At 44.1% G+C, this 22,287-nt stretch overlaps 3 protein-coding genes across 9 annotated transcripts; all 3 read left to right on the forward strand.

Moving 5' to 3' along the window:
- The first annotated feature begins 1,637 nt into the window (after positions 1–1,637).
- LOC147045953 (transcriptional repressor p66-alpha-like) lies at positions 1,638–13,145 on the forward strand. 6 transcript variants are annotated; one of them, XM_085930903.1, is made up of 11 exons: positions 1,638–1,900; positions 7,127–7,611; positions 8,553–8,688; positions 8,772–8,900; positions 9,205–9,282; positions 9,357–9,476; positions 9,647–9,832; positions 9,949–10,207; positions 10,374–10,762; positions 10,842–11,088; positions 11,451–13,145. In XM_085930903.1, the coding sequence occupies exons 2-11, from the start codon at positions 7,130–7,132 to the stop codon at positions 11,588–11,590; spliced, it is 2,166 nt and encodes a 721-aa protein (XP_085787029.1). In that variant the 5' UTR covers positions 1,638–1,900; positions 7,127–7,129; the 3' UTR covers positions 11,591–13,145. The 6 variants fall into 6 exon arrangements, with proteins under 6 accessions (XP_085787029.1, XP_085787030.1, XP_085787026.1 ...); XM_085930904.1 differs by lacking the exon at positions 1,638–1,900 and adding an exon at positions 1,939–2,338; XM_085930900.1 differs by lacking the exon at positions 1,638–1,900 and adding an exon at positions 2,444–2,507.
- A 207-nt stretch (positions 13,146–13,352) lies between these two features.
- On the forward strand, positions 13,353–16,126 carry armc6 (armadillo repeat containing 6). The gene is made up of 7 exons (XM_085930906.1): positions 13,353–13,770; positions 14,000–14,082; positions 14,159–14,729; positions 15,154–15,299; positions 15,369–15,500; positions 15,563–15,700; positions 15,800–16,126. The coding sequence occupies exons 1-7, from the start codon at positions 13,650–13,652 to the stop codon at positions 16,010–16,012; spliced, it is 1,404 nt and encodes a 467-aa protein (XP_085787032.1). The 5' UTR covers positions 13,353–13,649; the 3' UTR covers positions 16,013–16,126.
- Positions 16,127–16,627: 501 nt separating this feature from the next.
- Positions 16,628–20,515, forward strand: slc25a42 (solute carrier family 25 member 42). 2 transcript variants are annotated; one of them, XM_085930908.1, is made up of 8 exons: positions 16,628–16,973; positions 17,570–17,725; positions 17,950–18,061; positions 18,399–18,424; positions 18,491–18,657; positions 18,737–18,853; positions 18,996–19,147; positions 19,224–20,515. In XM_085930908.1, the coding sequence occupies exons 2-8, from the start codon at positions 17,648–17,650 to the stop codon at positions 19,547–19,549; spliced, it is 978 nt and encodes a 325-aa protein (XP_085787034.1). In that variant the 5' UTR covers positions 16,628–16,973; positions 17,570–17,647; the 3' UTR covers positions 19,550–20,515. The 2 variants fall into 2 exon arrangements, with proteins under 2 accessions (XP_085787034.1, XP_085787033.1); XM_085930907.1 differs by having other exon boundaries at positions 18,399–18,657.
- The last annotated feature ends 1,772 nt before the right edge of the window (positions 20,516–22,287 follow it).

Consider the following 22,287-nt stretch of genomic DNA (forward strand, 5'->3'; position numbering starts at 1 on the left):
TTATAAACCAGGATTGACACCTCCATAAAAATCTTACCCCATGAAATTGGGCACATTTACAGACAGACACAAACGACTCAACTTCATTTACGAATAATATTAACGAAGCGAAAAGAGGATAACGAGCGGACCATAGCAATATGTTACTAAAACGTGTATTTATTTCATCCAGTATTTATTTCATCCAGTTTTATAAGGGTAATAGTGAACAGATGCCTTTCCGCAGTCAAGTCAACGTATGGCCTCAGGAGATGGAGCAGCGGGGATGAGAGGAGGGAGACAATCAGACCTGATGACACAGCATCATCTAAAGAGAAGCTTTGGACGCTAGAATGAAGCTGACAAAGCACTCAGTAGCAGCCCCCCCCCCCCCACCTGTTAGAGAGCACCCCCCCCCCCCATTCCACACTCCAGTGCTTATGCTGACTTCTTCTGTCTGTACCGTATAAGTGTGTCGTATAAAAAAAAAAAATGGCAAGATCTGTCCAAAATAAGCCCAACTGCAAAATCATGAAATCAATATTTAGTGTAACATAGGCGAACATTCCAAATGAAATCATTTGAAACGATTCCAAGTGAAACCAAACACGTCACCTCGCATTACTTTTGTATTTTCGGAGGTTTCGTGGTTAACAGTTCGAACTAGTAAGATCCACAAAGGGTTGTACGAGTGAAATGTATGCAACTGAAAGTGTTGGAAGTATCTCCAAAACTGTCATTTTCCACCCTGGAGCAATGAACACAACACTATTTTCATATTTGACAAGTTGATGATCCAGCTCAGCTACTTGGCTCACTTAAGCAGTATTGCCAGTTTGGGCATTTTCTGCAGGACTTAGATATCTTCTTGCAATTGACAGATCAGTTCTATAAGGGTCAATGAAAAAAATCAAAATGATAGACTTAGTGTAAACTCCAAACTGCTCATTATAAAAAAAAAAAAAAAAAAAAAAAAACCACATCTCAAGTTAAGATGGTGGTGGCAGCATCACTATTTGGGGTTCCCATTCCTCCGCTGGAACTGGGGCAGGATAGACGGAATTATGGACAAATCCAAATCAGCATGAGCAGAAAATCCCCAGGAAACGAAACAAAATAAATGTTAGAAAAAGAAATTTAATTTGTTATGAATGAGTGGTACTTCAAATGCTGGCTGTGTTGACTCAAATTTAACAGGATTGATTCATTTTGACCAAAGCCATATCCCAGTTATACGAGGGTGTGCGCATTTATGCAACCTCCGTTTTTCCAGTCATCTTGTGTAAAAAAAACAACAGGAAAACTTAATTCTTTTAAAAAATCTTTGTGATGACGTCATTACTGCCTGGTTCTATGAAATGTGATGACCACGTTACAATAGTTTCTTATTATTTGAGGGAAAGTGGATCAAAGGCATTTCCATTCATTTCACTGGCGAAAGAAAATGGAACATAGGAGGAGTTTTCTGAGTTATGAGCACGACCAAAAACGATTCAAACTCGTATGTCAAGGCCACTCTGCACTTCTTACCTTGGCCAATAAAGTGTGATCTGCCCACATGGATTCTGTTGGATGGAAATGAGTGAGCGTGCAGGATGCGATCACTCCTGGGTCACCCCGTCCAGGGAGGTTCCTTGACTTTGCTCATCCATCCAACCTTGGGCCGTGGTGGTCATCGGTTTAACATGATGTGATCCCGTCGCCCTGGTATGCCGAGGTGCGCATGCCCACTAAAGAGGACGCAGCGGCTCCATGTGTGTTGAGGCGCATTATTTGGCAACAGACACGGCAGCGGGGAGGGCCGAAAAAAAAAGAGGATATCCCCTTGATTTAAAAAAAAAGCAACGATTTATCCAGGTTAACAGCAGATTAAACATTTCTTGGTCGACCATCGGCGACGAGCGGGCGACAAAGCGACCGAGTAAGTTGACTGTGTGTGTGTGTTGGTGGGGGGGGGGAGCCGAAGTTTTTAGTGAGTAGATCGAGAGGAGCCTTTTATTCGGTCTCGTCGAGAGGAGCCAGGTCTTCCTCCACCTATCTATGACGATAAAGAAGCTGATGGGCTGTTGAAAAGTAACACTTCTCCGCAGAGCCAAAGGTTGAGCCGTGGGAAGACGAGGAGAGGAGAGGGGGGGTGGTCCCGCTCTGGCCAAATTGTTTCTTTTTTCAAATGTTCCGAAGCTTGTCGCGCTTACCGGAGCGGATCTTGTTCAGCCAAGTGGTGAAAATGAAGCGAGGATTATAACGTTTCCTCGCCGGCGGCGGCGGCAGCGGCAGCGGCGAGCTCCGGTTGTGGGCCGGTCGGTTACAATTCTTGAGTTCCGACCCGATCATTTTCCCTCGGGAGGGGGATAAAAAGGTAAACATCACCCCCCCCCCCCCCCCCCCGGTTTGCTAAACCTGAAGTTTGACTTTATAAAAAACGTGATGTTTTTCAAAGTTGCTGCCCCCCCCCCTTGCTTGAGATGACGGCTGTCCCGCATCGGAGAACAGCCAGGTCAGAGAGATTTGGACTCGATTCTGACCGTGTGGGTGTTTTTTTATAAGCGACTGGCCGATTTGGGGACTTAAAAAAAAAAAATCACTTTGACTGGAAGTATGTGCTATGGCCCTTTTGGTGCCTTTATGGCTGGGGTGCTAAAGTGACTGCTTGTTGTTGTTTGTGCGGTGGCGGAGCTAATGTTAGCTCGCTAACTCCTTCGCGATATCACCTCCTCCGAGGCGGTGTCAACATTAAAAAGCCGGCTTGGTTGCACATGTACCGTGGGGCTGGCTTTAGTTTTTAAAGGGCCGACTTTGCTTTCTGGGCTCTACCGGGGCGGTGGAGTGCGGACGGCGGAGGCTACTGTTCGTTTGAAGCCCAAGGCAGCCGCCACTGTTGGTTCTGCTATCTAGTAGCTAATCTTCGTACTTCTCGCTGCGTTGTGACAACCGTAGTCTTCCTCCTCTTAAAGCTGAACACGCGCACACGCATACGCGCACGCACTTTCAGACCCTCACGCACAATCCATACACATATACGGTGTGTCATATATTCCAGGGTTTTTTCAGACTTTTAAGACTAGGGAGGAATGTTTCCAAGGTTTTCCAGGTGTGTCAGAAAAGTTCCAGGACTGGTCGATGGAGTCGATCTTTTTTTTTTTTTTTTTTTATACGGATGCTTTAAGAAAGCTAAAAATATATATATTATTTTAAGTGAGGAAGAGCTTTTTCCAAAAATATCTGTCATTGATATTAGGGGAGATTTTAGTGGTATCGGTGCTGGATCTTGACAACTTAAGAACCGAGTACTCGTAGTGGTATTGGTCTGGGAAAAAAAATAGTATTGACTATCCGTACTTGTCACGGCCATCTTGATGCCGTCCACATTTTTGGCTCCTGGATAACTCACTTGACCAACAAAAGCCTGGTCGTGTGTGTTGAGAAGTTGCTCCAGTACAGGCATGCAGGAATTGTCAGATGCTCAGGGCATTGTGAGCAGGCTCAAGTTGTCTTGCACTCTGAACCTAGCCGTTGTCGCTGGACATCTTTGTAGATGTGCTGGTGGTGGATCATCTGGCAAATATTGTACTTTGTATTATAGGCTATATTGCGTTTGTGAAAATGTTGCACGTGTGCAAGGATAGCCGATGCTGTGCTGTGTCACAGACAAAGATTTAAATTAGCACAATATAAAAATCTTGGTTATGCATTTTCCCCCCAAAATGATACGACATGATTTATTGCATGTTTCCACATTTCAAAGTTAAGTTTCAGTTTGAGAATCACTGAGCAATTCAGAACAGTTGTTATCAAACTTTGTCATTGTGAATGATGAAGCATTTCAAACCTTATCTGATGGTTGACTTATAATGGAAGCCCGTGTGTGTGTGTGTTCATGTTATGTTGACAAAGCTAAGGCAGCATTTCTTGCCGAGGCAGCAGATATGACTGTTTAACTTCATCTGTGGCAATGTTTGTACTTCTGATGAAATACTAAGGTCTTATGGCATAATATTATCACTCATCACTTATCAGATGGCCTTATGTCAGATAACCTGCCTTTATATTGCAGTACTTGTACATTTGAATGTACAAACGTGCGAGAGTTCATCCATTTTGATTAACGCTTCAAATTTTCCTGATATGTTTAGCATATCGGAATTGTGCTTGAATTGTGTGTGGGGTTCAGCCATGACTGGCTGGCTGTTGAAATTGCAAACTTGAAAAGTGTCACAATCCAGAGACTTTGCTGCCGCCAAGCTGTACCAATAGTGTGTTTGTTTTGTGTACGCATGAATAGCTAATGCTAACAAGACAGTTGCTAATGTCTATGACATACCAGTGTTAGCCAAGATGGCTAGCATTAGCTCTCTAGTTGATGGGTTGAAAATTTCTCTTCTCATTTTGTTAAACATGTCATTATTTTTGGATTGGTGAATGCCTCACCTTTGTTTTGGGTATGGTGGTGCGCTCAACACCTTGGAGGTGTCACTTCATGCAACAAAAGCAGTCGAAACAATCGGTGCGGTATTGTCTGTGAACAAATGGCGGTCAGCCTTGGTGAATGGTCAGATAAATAAAGAAGAGTGGAGAAGGTTTTTATCCTCTCACCGCGCTGCGTGTCATCTGCTGACATTGTCAGTTCAGTCCATTAGATTGAGTGAGTATGTCGGTTAAGTCGAAATTACTAGCCGTTACCTGAACGATTATTATTATTATTTTTACACTGTTGTGGTCCATGTTCTAGAGAGTACCGCTATACAAGAATGATTGAGGTTGTTTGTGTACTCGGTCGCTGTTATGTATAAAGGCGCCGTTTTAAGCTGCTGCGTTTTAGGACAATTTCATCGACCACAATAGAACATCTAAGGTCAAACCTAATTAGTTCACACACACACACACACACTGGTCACCCCCTTGGGGTTGCTCAGATTTTGGAACAAAAAGAAGAAATGACTTTGGTTTTAGTTGTCTGCCATATTGTTTGAAATGAGTGAGTGTGAGTGTTGGGAAGAGCGCAGAAGAAATGCATGTCCAAAAAGAAATGTGAAACCATTCAGCCATTGAAGCCCCGCGTAAGACAGATCAGGTTGGCCTGAGGTCGCAGGGTACGTGGCGGCGTGTGTAACGCCGTCATCTCGCTGCTACAGTATGTCTTTCGTGCCATCACACACACACACACACACACACAGACACACAGACACACAGACACACAGACACACACACACACACACGTACTCACAAAGACGCCGTATAATGGCGGCCACTGTGGAAGCCGAGTGTCTGCTCCGGCACCTGGAGGGTTAAAACAAGCTTCAGCTTCTCCCTCAACCACACACACACACACACACACACACACACATGTACACACACATATGCACGCACTAGCCAACTGGTTTAAACCAGTTCTGGGGGAAAAGTGCTTTGTGTGTCCTGCTGAATCCTGGGAAGGGTCATGTCATATGTGTTTTAGATATGTCGGAGTAGACATATTTAAAAAAAAACAACAACAACTTAGCTGTTGCCAGATGAGTGTTCCACATGCACATCCACGTGCTGATCTGTGCGCTTCATGCTAACCGTCATGTTTGTAATTGTAAATGTTCTGTATGCATGAGTATGATGCTCAACATTGATGTTAGATTGGAAGTTTATACAGTATTCCAAATGACATCTATCTCCGACTATCTCGTCTGCGAACTGCAGTATGGGCAAAGGTCGTCTCCCACTGCATACCGTGTTGGTCAAACTCAGAACATGTCAACCTTTGGTACACTTTGGGTGGACTCTTGTGTTGGCTGGAATAAGGACTTTTTTTTTTTTTTTTGCCTCTTGGACGTGTGCAGCATGGAGAAAAGCCCTCCCACGGTCATCTGGAAATGTCTGAATATTTCTCTTTTCCTCGCTGGCTTCTCGGCTAACCTCCTTTTAAATTTCGACCGATTCCATGAGGGATTCCGCACAGACTGAAAAATATGGATTAAAGATGCGCATTATCTTGATGGTGCCGTGGGGCGTGCAACCAAATGTCTCCTTGAGTCTCGGCTTTGGATTTGACCCTGAGCGACTCTGAGCGGGCGTTGTGGTGTGCGTGACTGAACAAGCAACTGTTTGTATTCGTCATGTCCGCATCTGCCAAATTTCTTGTACAATATAGGCAAGATCACATGGTGAAATATGGCCACATGTTTTATGAGTGGGCAAAAAAAAAAAAAATCAAATCGTTTCTCTTGCATTTGGTTTCCTGAGTTATGATGAATATTTCAGTGTATGCTCCAATTCAAATTCCCCCGTGTAGTTCTTTGCTCTCCAAGTTATCTTCAATATAATGCTTTATTGCGGAGATATTGTGCATAATCAGTGTTGGGGAATTTAACTCGGCATCTTGTGATTATACTAATCCAGTTTGTTTTGTCTGAAGGCCATTTTACAAACCACGTGTTCGCTCCCAATGAGTCAAGGTCGATTTTGTCCGCCAGACAATTGTAGCAGCAGCGATTGTATTTGAATAAGATCAAATGATGCAAAGCTGTAAGTACTAACTGGAGGCAGCAATACTCAAAATGTCTTGACCCAATATTACTTGGTTATTTAATTGTTTAGACGTCACAAAAGCAAAATATATTGCCGTTAAAATATCGATAAAATGATGTTTGGGGGAACTGTGCTTTCTAAATGGCTTACGGTGAATGAGTCGATTGTAGTTTTGCAATGTGGCGCAACACATCAGAACTGAGCGAGCTGTTTCGTATGAGCCAACGCCACTGCAAAAAAAAAAAAAAAAAAAAGTAAATGAAGACAGTGTCACTCAAACCTAACAGACAATTTTTTTTATACAGCTCATTTGCGTATACAGGGTACCGAATGAACCGACCGGTTAGTGTAGTTCCGTGTGTTCTGAATGAAAGCAAAAATTACCTTGTAAACAGGATCTTTCCATCTTTGAAGATGCAAAAGTAAGCTCTCTAAATGTTAATGCCGGTGGAAACGAGATCTTGCATTCTACGCCCCAATCTTAGTTCATCTGACTCACGAGTGTCATGAAAATTGCAAACTGATGAGTTTCAGTTAGCTTAAGCATCGAGAGTTTGCGTTGGGAGTTATGATCAAGGTGCTGATCTTTGACCCAACTAATCCACATATCCTTTTCGGGACATCTCCACAGGGGATGTCTGAGGAGGCCGTCCGCCAGACGCGCAGCCAGAAGAGGGCGCTGGTGAGGGATGCAGCACCGCAGACTACAGAACCTCACAGTCCTGACAATGAAAGCAAAAAGCCCAAGCTGGAGCAGTGTCAACCCACAGCCCAGGAGGCAATTTCACCTAAAACCGAATCAGAACTGGAACATGATGATCAGAGTCTGCCCGGGACTGGATCAAACGAGGAACCGGGCCAGTTGACGCCACCGGTGGAATCTGAGCCAGTGAAAGACGAGGCCGCTCACGAAGCGAGCTTGGACAATCAAACTGGACGGAACGATAGAGCTAATAGAGAGCTGAAGGCGGAGAAGGATGTAGATACCGTGAGCCGATTCCAGCCCACAGAGCCCAAAGTGTCCGCTGGCTTGTTGGCAGCCAGCGAGGTGAAGGCTACCATCAAAGTGGAAATCCAGACTGGAGAGCAGCCCGTGGACATGAGCACTTCCAAAGGGTAAGAAACTGTTCTCTGCTTGAAACTATGAAAAGAACCTGTCAGAGGAGACCATCCTAATTAGTCTAAAGGAGTCCAGAATCATGGCAGGGCCTGAACCCGAGGTCGGGTCCTGTTCTGATTGCTGGGATGCACGCCCTGCAACCACAAATGAAAACCGGCGCTCTGCAAAAAATGGACGGCTGTACATTTAGGACACAAACATAACTTTTGAAAGTTTCTTCTTATTTTACATCCTACAGAAAAGTCCACAAATGTACTCTGTGTTGACTTTTAACTTTAGCCTTTGCTCTGCCTCCATTTTCCCACCAACTCACCACCTGAACCCTAAAAAAAAAAAGTCGACGCACACAAAATGAAGCCGTGTGTCATAAACCTGTTCCAGCCGGTTGTTGCCATGGCTACTTCCATGGAAGAAGCAGGGAGGGGAGGCGGGGTTGTATTGAAGGAAAAGTAAGTCACGTGATCATGACTTTGAGGTCATGTGACTACTTTGGACGTAGTGATTAATCCACAGGAAGTGATGATGGCGCTAAGCCCTGAGGAAACACACACACACACACATACATACAGAAAGAGGGCGGCTCAAGCAGACGGGCCTCATGCACGGACTTATGCTTCATAAAAATGCAAAAATACACGGCGCCTGTATAAACAAAACTAAGCTTTTGCCTGTACGCCTCACATTTGGCGTATTCTGAAAATGACACACACCTGCAGTCTCTGTGACATTTTGGCTTTTATGTAATAATCGGCTCACTAAATGATGCAGTGCTCTTTGACATCACTGGAAATTACAGCAAAAGCATACCTTTTAAGATAAAAGCCCTCCCATCATTCAAACCATTTTTTTTTTTTTTTGCATACTGTTTCAAATTTGATTGGTCCAATCTGGCCTAGTCACACGATCAATGCCCACTATCCCTCTTTTTGTCCGACAGTATCAAAAGGGAGACGCGGCCTCCATCCCCCGAAGAGGACGATGATGACGTCATCATCTTGTCAGATAACGACTCCCCGAGTCCACCTATGAATGGCCTGAACCACTTGAAGGACCTGGACACAGACCTCCTCATGGTGAGCTGGGACTCCTCCAAATGAACGGAGGATGCGTGACCACACACGGTTGTTGTAAGCAATTGATTTCATGTGTGGTGCAGAAGAGCAGCCCAGGCGAACGGGAGCGCATCATTAAGCAGCTGAAAGAGGAACTGAGGCTGGAGGAGGCCAAGCTGGTGCTGCTCAAGAAACTCCGACAGAGCCAGTTACAAAGGGACACGTTTCAAAAGGTGAGCCCAAGTCACAATCATCTCACACACGTACCCAAAGACAGCCAAGTTCCATTTATCACGGGGAACATGTTCAAGACCCACACGCAACATCAGCAATGTAGTGTCAGAGAGATTTTTCTTCCTAATATATGTCCCTAGTCTCATTTAGGGTTAGGAAACACAATGCTAGCTTAATGCCAGTATAATGCAAAATGGCTAACGGGAATTAGCGCCGATTAATTATATATTTTTTTGGTTCTACTCGGAGCGTGGCCAATGAATATAGTTCAGTAAATAATCCTGAATAACTGCCATCCCTCAGGGTTCAGGGCTGTCCAGCTCGTCCGTTCCACCTCCTCTATTACGCGGGACAATTGCAAGCAGCAAAGGCTCACAGCAGGTTAACTAATCATGTCAGGCTGACGCTGTCTCTGATTGGTTGTCTTTGATTGGCTGTCTCTGTTTTGCTGATAGATCGTGTCCGGTAGAAGTTCAAGCACGGTCATACCTCCGCCTTTGGTGCGCGGTGGGCAGCAGGTGTCATCTAAACATGGCTCACAGATCATCATGCCACCTCTGGTCAGAGGAGCACAGGTACACAAATGCGAGCTCTGTATGGAAAAAAAAAAAAGATCAGACTCTCCAAGGATGATCATTTTCACTTTTTGTGCCCTTTGCATTGGCGCTATGTATGTCGATGCCGCTTCATTCTGTGTGTGGTCACCTCCCATTGTCCCGGTTAGCCCATCTCTGTATCTCCACAGCAGATTCAGGCTCTCCGCCAGCAGCAGCAGCAGCAACAGCAGCAGCTGGCAGCCTCTGGAGGTGGTGGCTCAGGGGGGCCGCCTCCCTTGCTGCTGGGTGCCAGGAACTCAGCCCCTGCTGGCCAGGGTCAGAGAAGCATGGTGCAAGCGGGCCTCATCAGAGTTGGGAATTCTGCAAACTCATTGGTCAGTATCTTCAGCACCGTTTCACATTTTGGGATAGGCTCCAGTTCAACTTATGAGGAAAAGCAGGATAGAAGACGAACCGACAGATGGATTCTTCGGCTCTTTCGTGTTCACAGGGCTCATCGGGTTTGAAGATTTCTTCCTCAGGAAGCGGCGTCGTGTCTCTAGTGGGTGCCCATGACAGCCCAGCCAGCCGCCAAGCAGCGGCTAAACTGGCTCTGCGGAAGCAACTCGAGAAGACGCTCCTGGAAATCCCCCCTCCAAAGCCCCCTGCTCCAGAGTTTAACTTCCTTCCTTCAGCAGCCAATAATGAGTTCATCTACCTGGTGGGACTTGAAGAAGTGGTCCAGAACCTGCTGGATACCATTCACAGAGGTGCGTTGTCGCACACAGGCTAACAATTAGCATCCCTGTGTGGCTGTTTAAGCACAACCAGTGCTGCAACACATGTAGACAGATATTGTATACAAGTTACTAAAGGTCAAGGTTCAGATGCTATAACAAGCCCTCTCAAACTCGAGTTTTCCATCTGTCTGTTCAGGAAAGACGGGGGCGCCTCCATTCAAGCCCACGCTCAGAGACCCCAACACGTGCACCCAGTGCAACACCGACTTCACGTGCAGGTGGAGACAGGACAAGGCCAAAGGAGGCACCGTCCTCTGCGAAGACTGCATGTCCTCCAATCAGAAGAAGGCCCTGAAAGCCGAGCACACCAGCAGGCTCAAAGCCGCCTTCGTCAAAGCGCTGCAGCAAGAGCAGGAAATCGAGCAGCGGATCATTCAGCAGACGTCGTCGTCGTCCGCCTCTCACGGAAGCTCGTCGTCCGCTTCGTCGCTGAAGGCCGAGCAGCTGGTGTCTCAGCAGCTCAAGCAAGTCCGAGCGGCCTCCATGCACCGAGGGGCCAACGTCATCCACCATCACTCCATCAAGGTGAGCAGAAGTTCAAATAGCGACTTAGTCCATCTTTGAATTGTACTTAAATCGAGTGTCCCCCCCCCCCCCCCCTTAGGGCTCCCCGGGCCAGCTCTCCCACAGCGGCGTCCGGGGCGTCCCCCACTCCTTCTCCTCCTCCTCTCAGTTGCAGAGCGCCGTGGCCGCCGCCGCTTTGGTCAGCCGGCCAGGTAAGCACGAGCATGTGACCCAGCGCTCTGTCCAGATTTCAAAAGTGAGCAGCAGCGGAGTCGGCGGCAACAGGAATATGAGCGGAGGTAGTGCCTCATCCACTGCATGGAAGAAGCAGAGCAACAGCAACAAAGGTAGACTCGCTTTCACCTGCTCTCTTTCAAACTGCCGTCTGGCCCAAAGAGACCCTCAGACGACAATCCAAGTCCCCCTCGTGCGGAGGTTCCCAACTTTTCTCCAGGATTCCCGTCTTCTTTGCGCCCCCCCCCCCCCCCCCCCCCGTTTGTGTGTTCCAGGGATATAAGGCGGCCATGTCCATACGAACACGGGGCGTGTTTGAATGGCCGCCGGGATCATTTCAACTTGGCGCAAACTTTAAGTGCAGGATGTTTTTAAGAAAGCGAGGAAATTGTGTTTTCTAGAAAAAGGTTTTGCCCTTTTTGTTTGGCAAAATGATTCTCGTGAGATGTGACTTGATCTTCTCACCCCCAAACAGGTGTGACGATGGCGTACGTGAACCCGAGCCTGAGCGGACACAAGTCCTCGGCCAGCGTAGACGCACGCCAGAGGGAGTACCTGCTGGACATGATACCCTCTCGCTCGTCCATCTCGCAGACTGCAAATACGTGGAAATAGAAAAGGAATAAATCAACCTTCAGCCAGTTCGACCCCCTTCTTGACTTTTTCCAGTCATGGTCAACAGAGTACCCTGGAGGACAGTTTGGCAAATACAATTTCTGAAAAGTGAAGAAATGTTTCCTTCCTGTCGTTTTATTTGTATGATTTTCTTCTTTACTGTTCATTTTAAGGTTGGCTGTTCCACATAGTAGACCGTATTTTCTGGATTATAAGGCGCACCCTCATTGAATTTTTTATTATTTTAGAAATTATTTCATATATAGGGCGCACCGGATTAAAAGGCGCATAAAATAGAAGCTATACTGCATCAAACTGAGGTTGACCAGGATTGCGGTATGCATCCACTAGCCAATAACCTATGAGCCCTCAGTAAACAATCGCATTTCTCAAACTATCTCCTATAAAAGTGATCAGAACCGACTAATGACCGATTTAACACATTGGTGCTGCTTATTTATGATTCCGTTGCATATTGATCCGTAAACGTAGTCGAAAACATGAACGGGACAGCCTATTTTGAAATGAAATAGCCTCGTGGGTACAACAGCTATTCAGTGACGGTCCTGACCACGGTTGCCGTAATGCTTGGAAGCCATGCGACCTTGTAATTTACTAGTCGTACTAAAACGTGCTGAAACATTTTGGCAGAGCGCTGTGTACAACCGGTATGGATCAACAAATTGATCGATATGTAAGGCGCTCTGCATTTTAAGGCGCACTGTGGTTTTTTTTAATTTTAAGTTTATAAGTGCACCTAATAGTGCGGAAAATACGGTAGTTTTGATTTGACCGGGGCAGACCCCCTCCCCCACCACCACCACCACCAAACTTGGTACTTCTTTCTCCTTGTCTGGGTAGTCAAGTAATTGATTAGTTTTGCATCAAACTGACTCACTTGATTGACTTGAATGCTTGATTGGAGTCATCCCAAGAAAAATACACTTTGCTTCGGGCAAATAACATCGGAGTTGTAAATGTTTCATTGCATTCATACTTGTAGTTCAAAGGTTGGATTTATTTTGTATTTACATTAAGTTATTTTTGTTGTTCTTTTTTGGGGGGGATGGATGTATTTCTTTTTTTTTTTTTTTACATTCTATATTGTGCTTTTCACAATGAAGAGTTGATTTTTGCTTTCTTTTTTTTTCTGTTTAACAGTATGCCTACATTTAATACCTAATGTTCATTTTGCACCTTAGCTAAACATGAGTGGTAATCGCTCATGTCATCTGTAATTATCATCTGTAATTTGCTTATTTTATATTCATTTCAATGTTGGCATTTTCATTTGAGTGTCACATCTTTTCTGACAAAATGCAAATTCTGAGGATTGTCCACCCTAAAAACCCAAAATTGGAATACAGTATTTGCCACCGTGAAGCGGGAAAGCACAAACCATTTATTTGCTTTTCATCCTGTACCTTCCAACCGCATTGCATTTTTTTTCCTTTGCTACCCAACCTAAACTGCATTGTGCAAATTATTATTAAAAATTATTTTGGTTTAATTTTTTCTTAGTTCCTAAATAAATAAAAAGATAAGTTTTACCTTGCTCTCATTTGTTTTGTGTATACTGTGACAGACAGACAGACAGATTGATGCATGTTTTTATAATTTTTTGTTTTTTCCACCCGTTCATGTATTAAGTTAATTTCCGCTACTCCAACCCTACAAGCCATTCAGGTTGACAATCGCCGCATTCATTCAATGTAAACATTTGAGGAACATTTTGTAACTACATGTTTCACCCGAGCACATAAAAGAGTAGGACCGTTTTACGCAGGCGGCAATTCACTAAAGTAAACCAGCAGAAATTACGCAACTATTCATCTATCACAAGCAGAACCAAAGTACGCATATTGCGCAAGTCGACCACGGTGGTTTCATTGATAACAGCAAGGGAAGACACAGGGCGTTAACGATATTGTTGTTTGGATGATAAAATCCCTCATTTTAGGAAGGTCACTGCAATATAGATACATTGGTTTCAACTAGCTAAGAAAACATTCTTTTGAATCGGCGTTGGGTTAGGGTTAGTAACTATATCGATCTGAAAATGGCTTTACGTAGGATCACTCAGGAAACATTTGATGCTGTTGTAATGGAAAACATTGACGAGTTTGACATGGATCCCGACGAGGCTTTGAGGGAAGCTGTGGAGCAGTTTCAGTCGCAAGGTATTGTTGCCAGAATAGATGAAAAAGAACTACTTTCTTGTGTTTTGGTAACTCGGATGTACATTTAGCTGAATCATGACACAGCTAAACAAAACATGTATTCTTAACCATCGAGGTTAACGTATTGAATTCATGTAAAGGCTAACTTTATTGAGCAAAACTCTTTCCTGTTATGTATATGATCACTCGACAGAGTAATCCACCCTAAATAACTGATGTATACATGCAGGTGTGGACCTCAGTTGTATTGTCAAAGCTGTACCTGCTGTACCATCTGATGACAAACAGGAGCAAACGCATGAGATCTTACAGGTATATCTTATATTTGCTAGTAATTGACTATATGTAATGTCCACCATTTCTTATACCATATTTCTTTCACCTGCAGGCCCTGGAATCCCTCCGCATTGCAAAAGACTCTCCCGACGATACAAATGCGACTGTAGATCTCAAGTGTTTCACCGAGCAATGTTCACTAGGATTCGCTCAAAGATTCCTGGCAGCTCAGAAAGGCGCGTATCCCATCATCCTCTCCTACTGCCAAAAGAACGTAGGAGAGCAGGAAGCCCTATTGGCTGCTTTGTCCGCTTTGGCTGCGCTGACTGACGGACAACCGGATTTGTTAGATGCTGAAGGCAAGCGCTTTCTTTTGGATGTTCTCAAAAAGTACCAGGCTGATTCTTCATTGACACGAGCTGCCATCTCCGTTGTGCGTCATTCTTGTTTGAAACATGAGCAGAACAGACAGGATTTGGTCAAAGCGGGGGTCCTGTCTTTACTGACCAATGCTATCAAACAGCACAGTGGATGTGCGGACGTGGTCAAGGAAGCCTCTGGAGCTCTCAGGATTATGACTTTTGATGATGATATCCGGGTTACGTTTGGGCAAGCTCATGAGCATGCGAAGATGATTGTTCTCCAGCACAATGGCCTCAAGATCTTAATTGAGTCTGCAAAAGGTAAGACCGACGAATCTCTGCAGTGTCGCCGGCATGCAGGTTGACCTCTGGATTCCAAAACAATGTCCCCATAAGGAATACACTAATTATATAGTAGTATTTATTGTGGGGGGTAACATTCCAGCCCACCCCTTCAATAGACTCGCCCAAATATGTATTCTACAATGTATAAACATTTTAAAGTATTGTATTATGCTATTATTATTACTATTATGTACTATTATATGGTGGAAAGTGGGGACAGCGACCTCAAGTGGACAATAATAGTACAACTCTCTGCCGTTCACATTTTCTTGTTTAGTAATGCAAAATCAAGTTTTATGACATTACTTGAATAATCAATGGGATGATTGGTAGAATCAATTTAGAAAAAAAATCCACAACTGCAGGCCTCAATCATGGTTTCATGTCTTTCTACCTTCAGCTCACAAAGACAATAGCTCGGTTTTGAGTGAGCTGTGCGCCGCCTTGTCCCGTTTGGCCGTAAGGAACGAGTTCTGCCAAGACATTTGCGACCTGGGTGGATTGAAGCTTATGATGACACTGCTCGCAGACAGCTATGAGTCATCGGTACAGACATGCAAGTTGTAAAGGTCCGTCATCCACGTATTGTCACCGAGCTTGTTTTGGCCCTCGCAGGAGTTGGTGCGGCAGGTCTTGAGCGCAATACGAGCCGTCGCGGGAAATGACGACGTGAAAGACGCTGTTGTTAATGCGGGTGGAGTCCAGCTCATTGTCATCGCCATGAACAGACACATGACAATCTCCGCTGTAAGACATTGCTACCGATATTAGGTGAAAGGGCACCGCCAACTTTTTCTATGCTTATTCAGGTGTGTGAGCAGGGCTGTGCGTGCCTTTCCGTCCTGGCTTTGCGCAAGGCCAACAACTGCAAGGTCATCATGGAGGAAGGAGGGGCCTTAGCTGCTGTGCAGGCCATGAAGTCTCATCCTGGTGTTGTTTCTGTACAGGTAATCCCGCCATCCACCCATTTTCTACCCTGGCCTTATCAAAAGAATTAGTTTGTGAGAACTTTGTGTCAAAGACGTTTACGTCTCATTTTCGAGCAGAAACAGGCATGCATGGTGCTGAGGAACCTGGTGTCACATCAGCCCACCTTCAGCCAAACAATTCTGGAGATGGGCGTGGAGGCCCTCATATTGCAAGCGCTACAGAACCATCGCGATTGTGGAGACGTTGCCAAGGCTGCCCTCAGGGATCTGGGCTGCCAGGTGGAGCTACGGGAGCTGTGGACCGGCAAACGTCCCGGCATCACTAACTGAAAGGGGAGGAGAGCGGCAATGAAAAGTGATATTATATTATGCTAAATTGTGCCATCTGAGGAAATATGAGATGCACATGTTGTAGTCAGCGTAATAAAGCCTTTGTCAACAAAGGCCATGATTGTTTTTTTATGTACATGTTGTATTCCCTTTTTATTATATTGTATTGTTTACATTGTTGCGTAATTTTTCAAAACACCATTGTTTTGCATTGAGCCAATGCACACATTTTACATTTAAAAAAAAATTCACACCACCAAAATAAAATGTTACAAGAAGTATATCAAGTACACTGAAATTTTGTAAATTTAATCTCAATGTCCTCACAAATTAATGTGGGATTTGGGTCTGTTTTGTTGAGCACAGAACTATTTAGATATTGACTGGAGAGTACTAACAATTCCCTTCTGTGTGGTATGTCTAATTTGGATGACATATTTTCACTTTACAAGGACTGCTAAGACTTGGGTATTCAATTCAAAGTCAAACGGGTCTGAATTTCTGCTCTGAACTGTTGACGCCCCTCCATCCGGCCTATCCTGGCACGTCTTGCCTTGGTGAGACTACATTTCCCATAATGCATCACCACTCGCACTTGTCAAACCTTCCAAACGGGGGGGGAGCAGGTTTTTTTTCGGTTTGTGACAGGAGGAGCAGCAAAAGCAGCATGGACGATGTCATCCACTCAAAGTCACTGTGCGGTTGAATGATAGAAGCACTTGAGGTAGTTTACATATAAGGCGACAAGTTATCTTACGGCTATTGTCGTGCATCTGCTGTTGTAAAATTAAACGTAAGCAGTTGGTTAGCAGCGAGCTAACAGCTAGCTAGCTTTATCGAACCTAATGTTCGGCTAACTTTTGATGCCGAAAAGTATCTTCGGCGAAACCATTTGGGGATTGAGAAATACAATCGGAGGAAATTGTCCAAAAGATTGGAAATTGTGCTGGTGTCAAATAAGGTAAGCTACTGGTTCCGTGTGATGTTGTTATTGGGGTGTTTTTAAACAGTTGATGGGGAAAAGATGGTGCGTTCACGTCCGAAGTCGTGGTGAGTTTGAGAATTTTTTAGAGTACTCTACATAATCTGCTAAACGTGATAAGACTTGTGCAGATTTAACGAGCTCTTTGAGCAACTGATGAACGCCACCCTTTCTCCAGCTTTGTATTTGCCAAAAGTTCTGAGACTCATTCTTCTTCCATGGTTGGTGGGCTGTTCGTTTCTGCTAGGAACTGTCAGATGCTTAGGGGGTTGTGAGCAGGCATGTCGTCAAGGTGAAGCAGCCACAAGCAATCCCTATTTAACTCAAAATGAATGATTTACTTTGAGCAACTGATGAACACAATATTGTCCTAAAGATTAATTTAAGCTCTCAAACATTGTGGCCATGTCTCTCGTCCTGAGAGGTTAAAGTTCATATGAATAAGTGATTGCCTGTTAAAATGATGAGACAGATTTGTGTTAAAAGTGAGTAAGGAAGCTTAATTAATTGTGTCTAATGAATAGTTTTTCACCATTTAAATGGAATCCATGTCCTTTCTGACCCCTACTCTTCAGCTCCCAGAGCTACTGCCCCCTTGTGGTGTAATTCATGAGTGCGCTCCAAGTAAGTGGTGTACCGCATAGTCCTCTGGCATGGGGAGTGGAGTGCAGGATCAACACGCAGCACTCACCCACGGAGAAGTGCTGCCGCGGGCCTCCACTCAGTCAGAAGTGAGTAAACAAGTGCTACATTTGTCTTGATTAGCTGCAGCACACATAAAAAAAAAAAAAAAAAAAAAAAAGGTAAAAGTCAGTTTTGTCCAATAGCCCATCAGATGCTATCAATCATTCTTAGCCCAAAATCGTACTTAATAATCTACAGCAATCAAAATATAGTTAACATGCACTGTTTGTATTGGATTGAACTCAAATGTGACCCTTTCCTCGCCGTACAGGGCCTGAAGCAGACTCGCTCTGTCCTCAACTCGCTCTTCTCGGGAGCTTTAGCTGGAGCTGTGGCCAAAACAGCTGTTGCGCCGTTGGACAGGACTAAAATCATCTTTCAAGGCAAGATGGATGCTGGGAAGGTCTAAATGTGGAAAGTGTTTGCTATAGTTAGATTATAGGTCAGGGCTGTTCAAAGTCTTTTTGATTGTGGGCTAGTTGTAGTTGCGGTTTCCTTCAGAAGGGCTCCGACTGTGAACTCAAGTAAATAAAAAAGTCGACACACATATTTGTCTACTATTAATTTGAGTCACCTGGAAAATTTGAGAAAATATTTTCTTTTTAGGAAAGGGGAGGTAAAAACACATGAAATAATATCGTGTGTCGACTTATTACACCAACTGTAAAAGTGTCTCATCGTGAATTCACCAATAACGGGCTGTTTTTTTTCCCCCCACAGTTTCTTCAGCAAGATTCTCTGCAAAAGTAAGTTTGAGCCGAATTATTGACACTAGGATCAGTTCGAGCAATAATCTGCTGTTTGTATTTCAGGAGGCTTACAGGTTAATCTACCGCACGTATCTTCAGGATGGCTTCTTGTCTCTGTGGCGCGGCAACTCTGCCACCATGGTGCGAGTCATCCCGTACGCCGCCATCCAGTTCTGCGCTCACGAGCAGTACAAAAACCTCCTGGGCGACCGTTATGGCTTTCAGGGGAAGTGAGTCAGCACGCCATTTACACACAGGATGAAGGTTTTAAGAGAGGCTGATGTTTTCTTGTTTGGTGTTTGATCCAAGGGTCCTCCCGCCACTCCCGAGGTTACTGGCCGGATCCATGGCCGGCATCACCGCAGCCATGTTGACGTATCCTCTAGATATGGTGCGAGCTCGGATGGCCGTCACGCCCAAAGAAATGTAAGGCCGCAATTGTCTAGAAAGACACACGGGGCGGATTTCGATAAGGTCACGACGACAACACGGTTGTCCGTGGGGAAATATCGAAACGAAAAACACTTGAGCGTGGGAATGAAACCCTCTGTGTGCCCTCTGTTGTTAGGTACAGCAACATTCTGCACGTTTTTGTACGGATCTCCCGGGAAGAGGGCCTGAAGACCCTCTATCGAGGTTTTACGCCCACCATACTGGGCGTGGTCCCCTACGCGGGCCTCAGCTTCTTTACCTACGAGACGCTGAAAAAGCTTCACGCAGGTACGGTCGAAGCACGCGTGATGGAAAGTAGCTTTTTGCGCCATAGCTCCCATGCGCCGGCTTGCTTCCGACACAGAGCGAAGCGGACGCCCGCAGCCCTACTCGTACGAGCGTCTGGCCTTCGGGGCCTGCGCCGGCCTCATCGGCCAGTCGGCGTCTTACCCCTTGGACGTGGTGCGGCGGCGCATGCAGACCGCCGGGGTCACCGGTCACACCTACGGCACCATCCTGGGCACCATGAGGGAGATCGTCTCCGAGGAGGGAGTCATCCGAGGTCTCTATAAAGGCCTCAGCATGAACTGGGTCAAAGGGCCCATTGCGGTGGGGATCAGCTTCACAACCTTTGACCTGACGCAGATCCTCCTGAGGAAACTGCACCAGATGGGCTACACGTCCCGCTAATGGCTTGAAAAGACGGAACTTTTGGATGTGGTGATGTTTCCTAACGTTCGTGCTTCCATAAGACGTGACAAAGCGTCTTTGCGTGGTCTCGTCATGCGTCTCAAAGTGCAAATGTGCTCGGTGGTTGAACAAAGGCTGCCATTTATTTACGGTAAACGAGAATACACCCAAATGAGTTTTTCGAGGTGTTTTGCCAGGATGCGTTTCTTGAAATGTTTTCTTTGAATGATTTGGTGAGCCACGAGGTCCCTCCCCAGTTTGAGAAACAATGATGACGACACCTCGAATGCCTTTCCATCTCATCTCAGTAGCGTTTCTTCAAGTGCCTGGCCAGAATGGTAACCACTCTTTACTATGACTAAACTACTTTCACCAACCTAATTTCAAGGTTGGTCGTTTTATTTATTTTTGTTTCGTTTTTGATGGTGTTTTTGCCGGTGGAGGATTATTAGGACTCAGAATGAATGTCATTCGTCAGTCCATTTTTTTTTTTTTTCTACCCGGGTTTTGTAACCCTGGTAGTTTAGGGGCGGAGACAATCCACGTCTCACAAATGGTTTCCAACCAATTGGATTTGAGCGTGTTTTTGATATACTTGCATGCAGGTAGTGTTGCCAGATAGAAAATAATATTTTGTACGATCCTGTTAGTTCAAATTGTCATCACTTAGCTCCCTATGCTTCGGCTTTGTTTTGACTAACGGTCCACAGCAGGTTGACGCTGTTCATTTGAATAGACTTGATGGAACACTAAATTCTGACAATTTGAGTGATGTGTCTTTTAATGGTCATTGAATATACTTGTTGATTTCATTGTTTTAACACAATTTGCATACCTCATAGTTGCAGAGTTGCACGGTATGTATCGTTACAAGTTGTTCAAATTGCGCTTTGCAGTATTCTGTGCCATCTGAGTGTACCTCATTTCACTGACTTTGAAAATGTTCACTAAAACTGCTAAGTACAATTGGGATTGTCTGGGATTACTTTTTTTTTTTGCAAAAGTCATTTACAATGCTTTTTAGTAGAAAGAACTATTTTAGCAGCAACATGATTTCGTCGATACACTAGGGCGTTGTAACTGCGAAAAATAGCCGCTAGAGGGCACCCCAACCTCAGAAATTGATTTATCATGAGCAGTTCCGCAAACGGTCGCTAGATGGTAGTATAAGCACAGTGCTTTGGAATGGTATAGCTAATACGTCCCTGTGGGCGAGGGCAAGCCGAGTCACAATTTGTCGCCTCGACGCCTGAACTTGAACTTTGACCGTGAACGCATCACAATGGCGTAATATACAAAAAAAAAAAAAAAAAAACTAGACTCACTCTAAAGTTATCAAATCAAACACTGAATAAGCCTTTTTTTTTTTTTATTTGAACCAAAACGTTTTTATTGAAGACAACAATATGATCTTTGACACCGTTTGAGTTAAACACTGGGTTTTGTCTTTGTGTGACAATTTAACGAAAGAATGGGGAATCAAATATTGCATGACTGTTTAAGAAGAGACTTATTAGGATATGAAGGAGACCAAGATGGAGTGTGTGTCAAAGGATGTGGTTGCCATAGATACTTGGCAAGATGCCACGGAGAGGCAGGGACAATTTGCATTTATTCAGATCTATTCTTTTCACTTACACACCTCCTCTTGTGTCTCACATCTTAACACTTATTTCTCTTTTTTTCTTCAACTAATCGGTCATGATAAGTACACCCACCGGTCCTTAACATTTTTTAGGACCGTTTTTTAAAAAAAAAAAAAAAAAAGAAAACCTCAGTAAAATGATTAGAAGAGGAGGAAAATAATATAATAGGCCCACTTGTATAAATAACTGAAAATTATAGACAGAGCTATTAACAGCTTTTTGTTCTAATAGTCACTTTTATAAACATCGACCTACTTTTTAGATGATTATTTTTAATTTATTTTAATTATATTTGTGATGGGTACAGATTTACAAAATAGATTTAAAATAAGAAACATATTTTCTGGATTTTATAGAATATGACAGATATTTATTTTGGCATGCAAAAAAAGACAATTCAGTAAAATTAATTCAACTGATGTGGATACACCACTGCTCAATGTCTGTATTTTGCTTACTGTATATACAATATTAATTGTATATATTTAGAAACTCTTAATATAATTTGCATCCTTTTTTTTTCACATAAATTGTGAACAAACTCCCTGCAGCATAATAGTCAAATCAATAGAATTTTTTATTGATAGGTTCTTATACAAGTTTTAATGGAAAATCAATGAAGTCAATCCTTCAACCTAAAGTTGAATGAAAGTAATAGTAGGTCACAATTCATTAGAAAAATATAAAGTTGACACAGTTAGGCACACCTGTATTATTTGCAGTGTATTTCCAAATATACACACAATACATATGTATTAGTAATCTCCATTCTAAATAGCAGGATAACAATGAAATGGGTCCACAACCATAACTCGGAATCCCTGTTCCTTTCCGGTATCACATTCTGCAAAAAGAAACAAAGAGGACATGAGTGAGGAAAAAAAATACAGCAAAAATGATCATTGCTAGACAGTTTTTTTAAATGAATATTTTGTGTGTGTGTGTGTGTGTCGTCACAGCACTGACACAGCACTTTTAATCTAAAATACCAGAAAAACAAGGTGCCTAGTTACAGAAAGGACTCCCTTGTCTTGACTAGAAATACATCTGACTACGAGTCCACGTGAAGTCACCCTTGACCCTTACGTGCCA

The sequence above is a fragment of the Syngnathus leptorhynchus genome, chromosome 14 (assembly GCF_054491065.1).
Source record: "Syngnathus leptorhynchus isolate UIUO chromosome 14, UIUO_Slep, whole genome shotgun sequence".
NCBI classification, from domain to species: Eukaryota; Metazoa; Chordata; class Actinopteri; order Syngnathiformes; family Syngnathidae; genus Syngnathus; species Syngnathus leptorhynchus.

What these genes read in the sequence shown, in the direction of transcription:
- LOC147045953 (XM_085930900.1), top strand. Translation starts at nt 2,445, where the DNA reads ATGACGGCTGTCCCGCATCGGAGAACAGCCAGGTCAGAGAGATTTGGA. An exon ending in GACATGAGCACTTCCAAAGG is followed by an intron (nt 7,612 to 8,552) that starts GTAAGAAACTGT and finishes TTTGTCCGACAG; the next exon opens with TATCAAAAGGGAGACGCGGC. An exon ending in TCCACCATCACTCCATCAAG is followed by an intron (nt 10,763 to 10,841) that starts GTGAGCAGAAGT and finishes CCCCCCCCTTAG; the next exon opens with GGCTCCCCGGGCCAGCTCTC.
- slc25a42 (XM_085930907.1), top strand. Translation starts at nt 17,648, where the DNA reads ATGGGGAGTGGAGTGCAGGATCAACACGCAGCACTCACCCACGGAGAA. An exon ending in GGGCCTCCACTCAGTCAGAA is followed by an intron (nt 17,726 to 17,949) that starts GTGAGTAAACAA and finishes CTCGCCGTACAG; the next exon opens with GGCCTGAAGCAGACTCGCTC. An exon ending in GCCGTCACGCCCAAAGAAAT is followed by an intron (nt 18,854 to 18,995) that starts GTAAGGCCGCAA and finishes CTCTGTTGTTAG; the next exon opens with GTACAGCAACATTCTGCACG.
- armc6 (XM_085930906.1), top strand. Translation starts at nt 13,650, where the DNA reads ATGGCTTTACGTAGGATCACTCAGGAAACATTTGATGCTGTTGTAATG. An exon ending in AAACGCATGAGATCTTACAG is followed by an intron (nt 14,083 to 14,158) that starts GTATATCTTATA and finishes TTTCACCTGCAG; the next exon opens with GCCCTGGAATCCCTCCGCAT. An exon ending in CTTAATTGAGTCTGCAAAAG is followed by an intron (nt 14,730 to 15,153) that starts GTAAGACCGACG and finishes TTCTACCTTCAG; the next exon opens with CTCACAAAGACAATAGCTCG.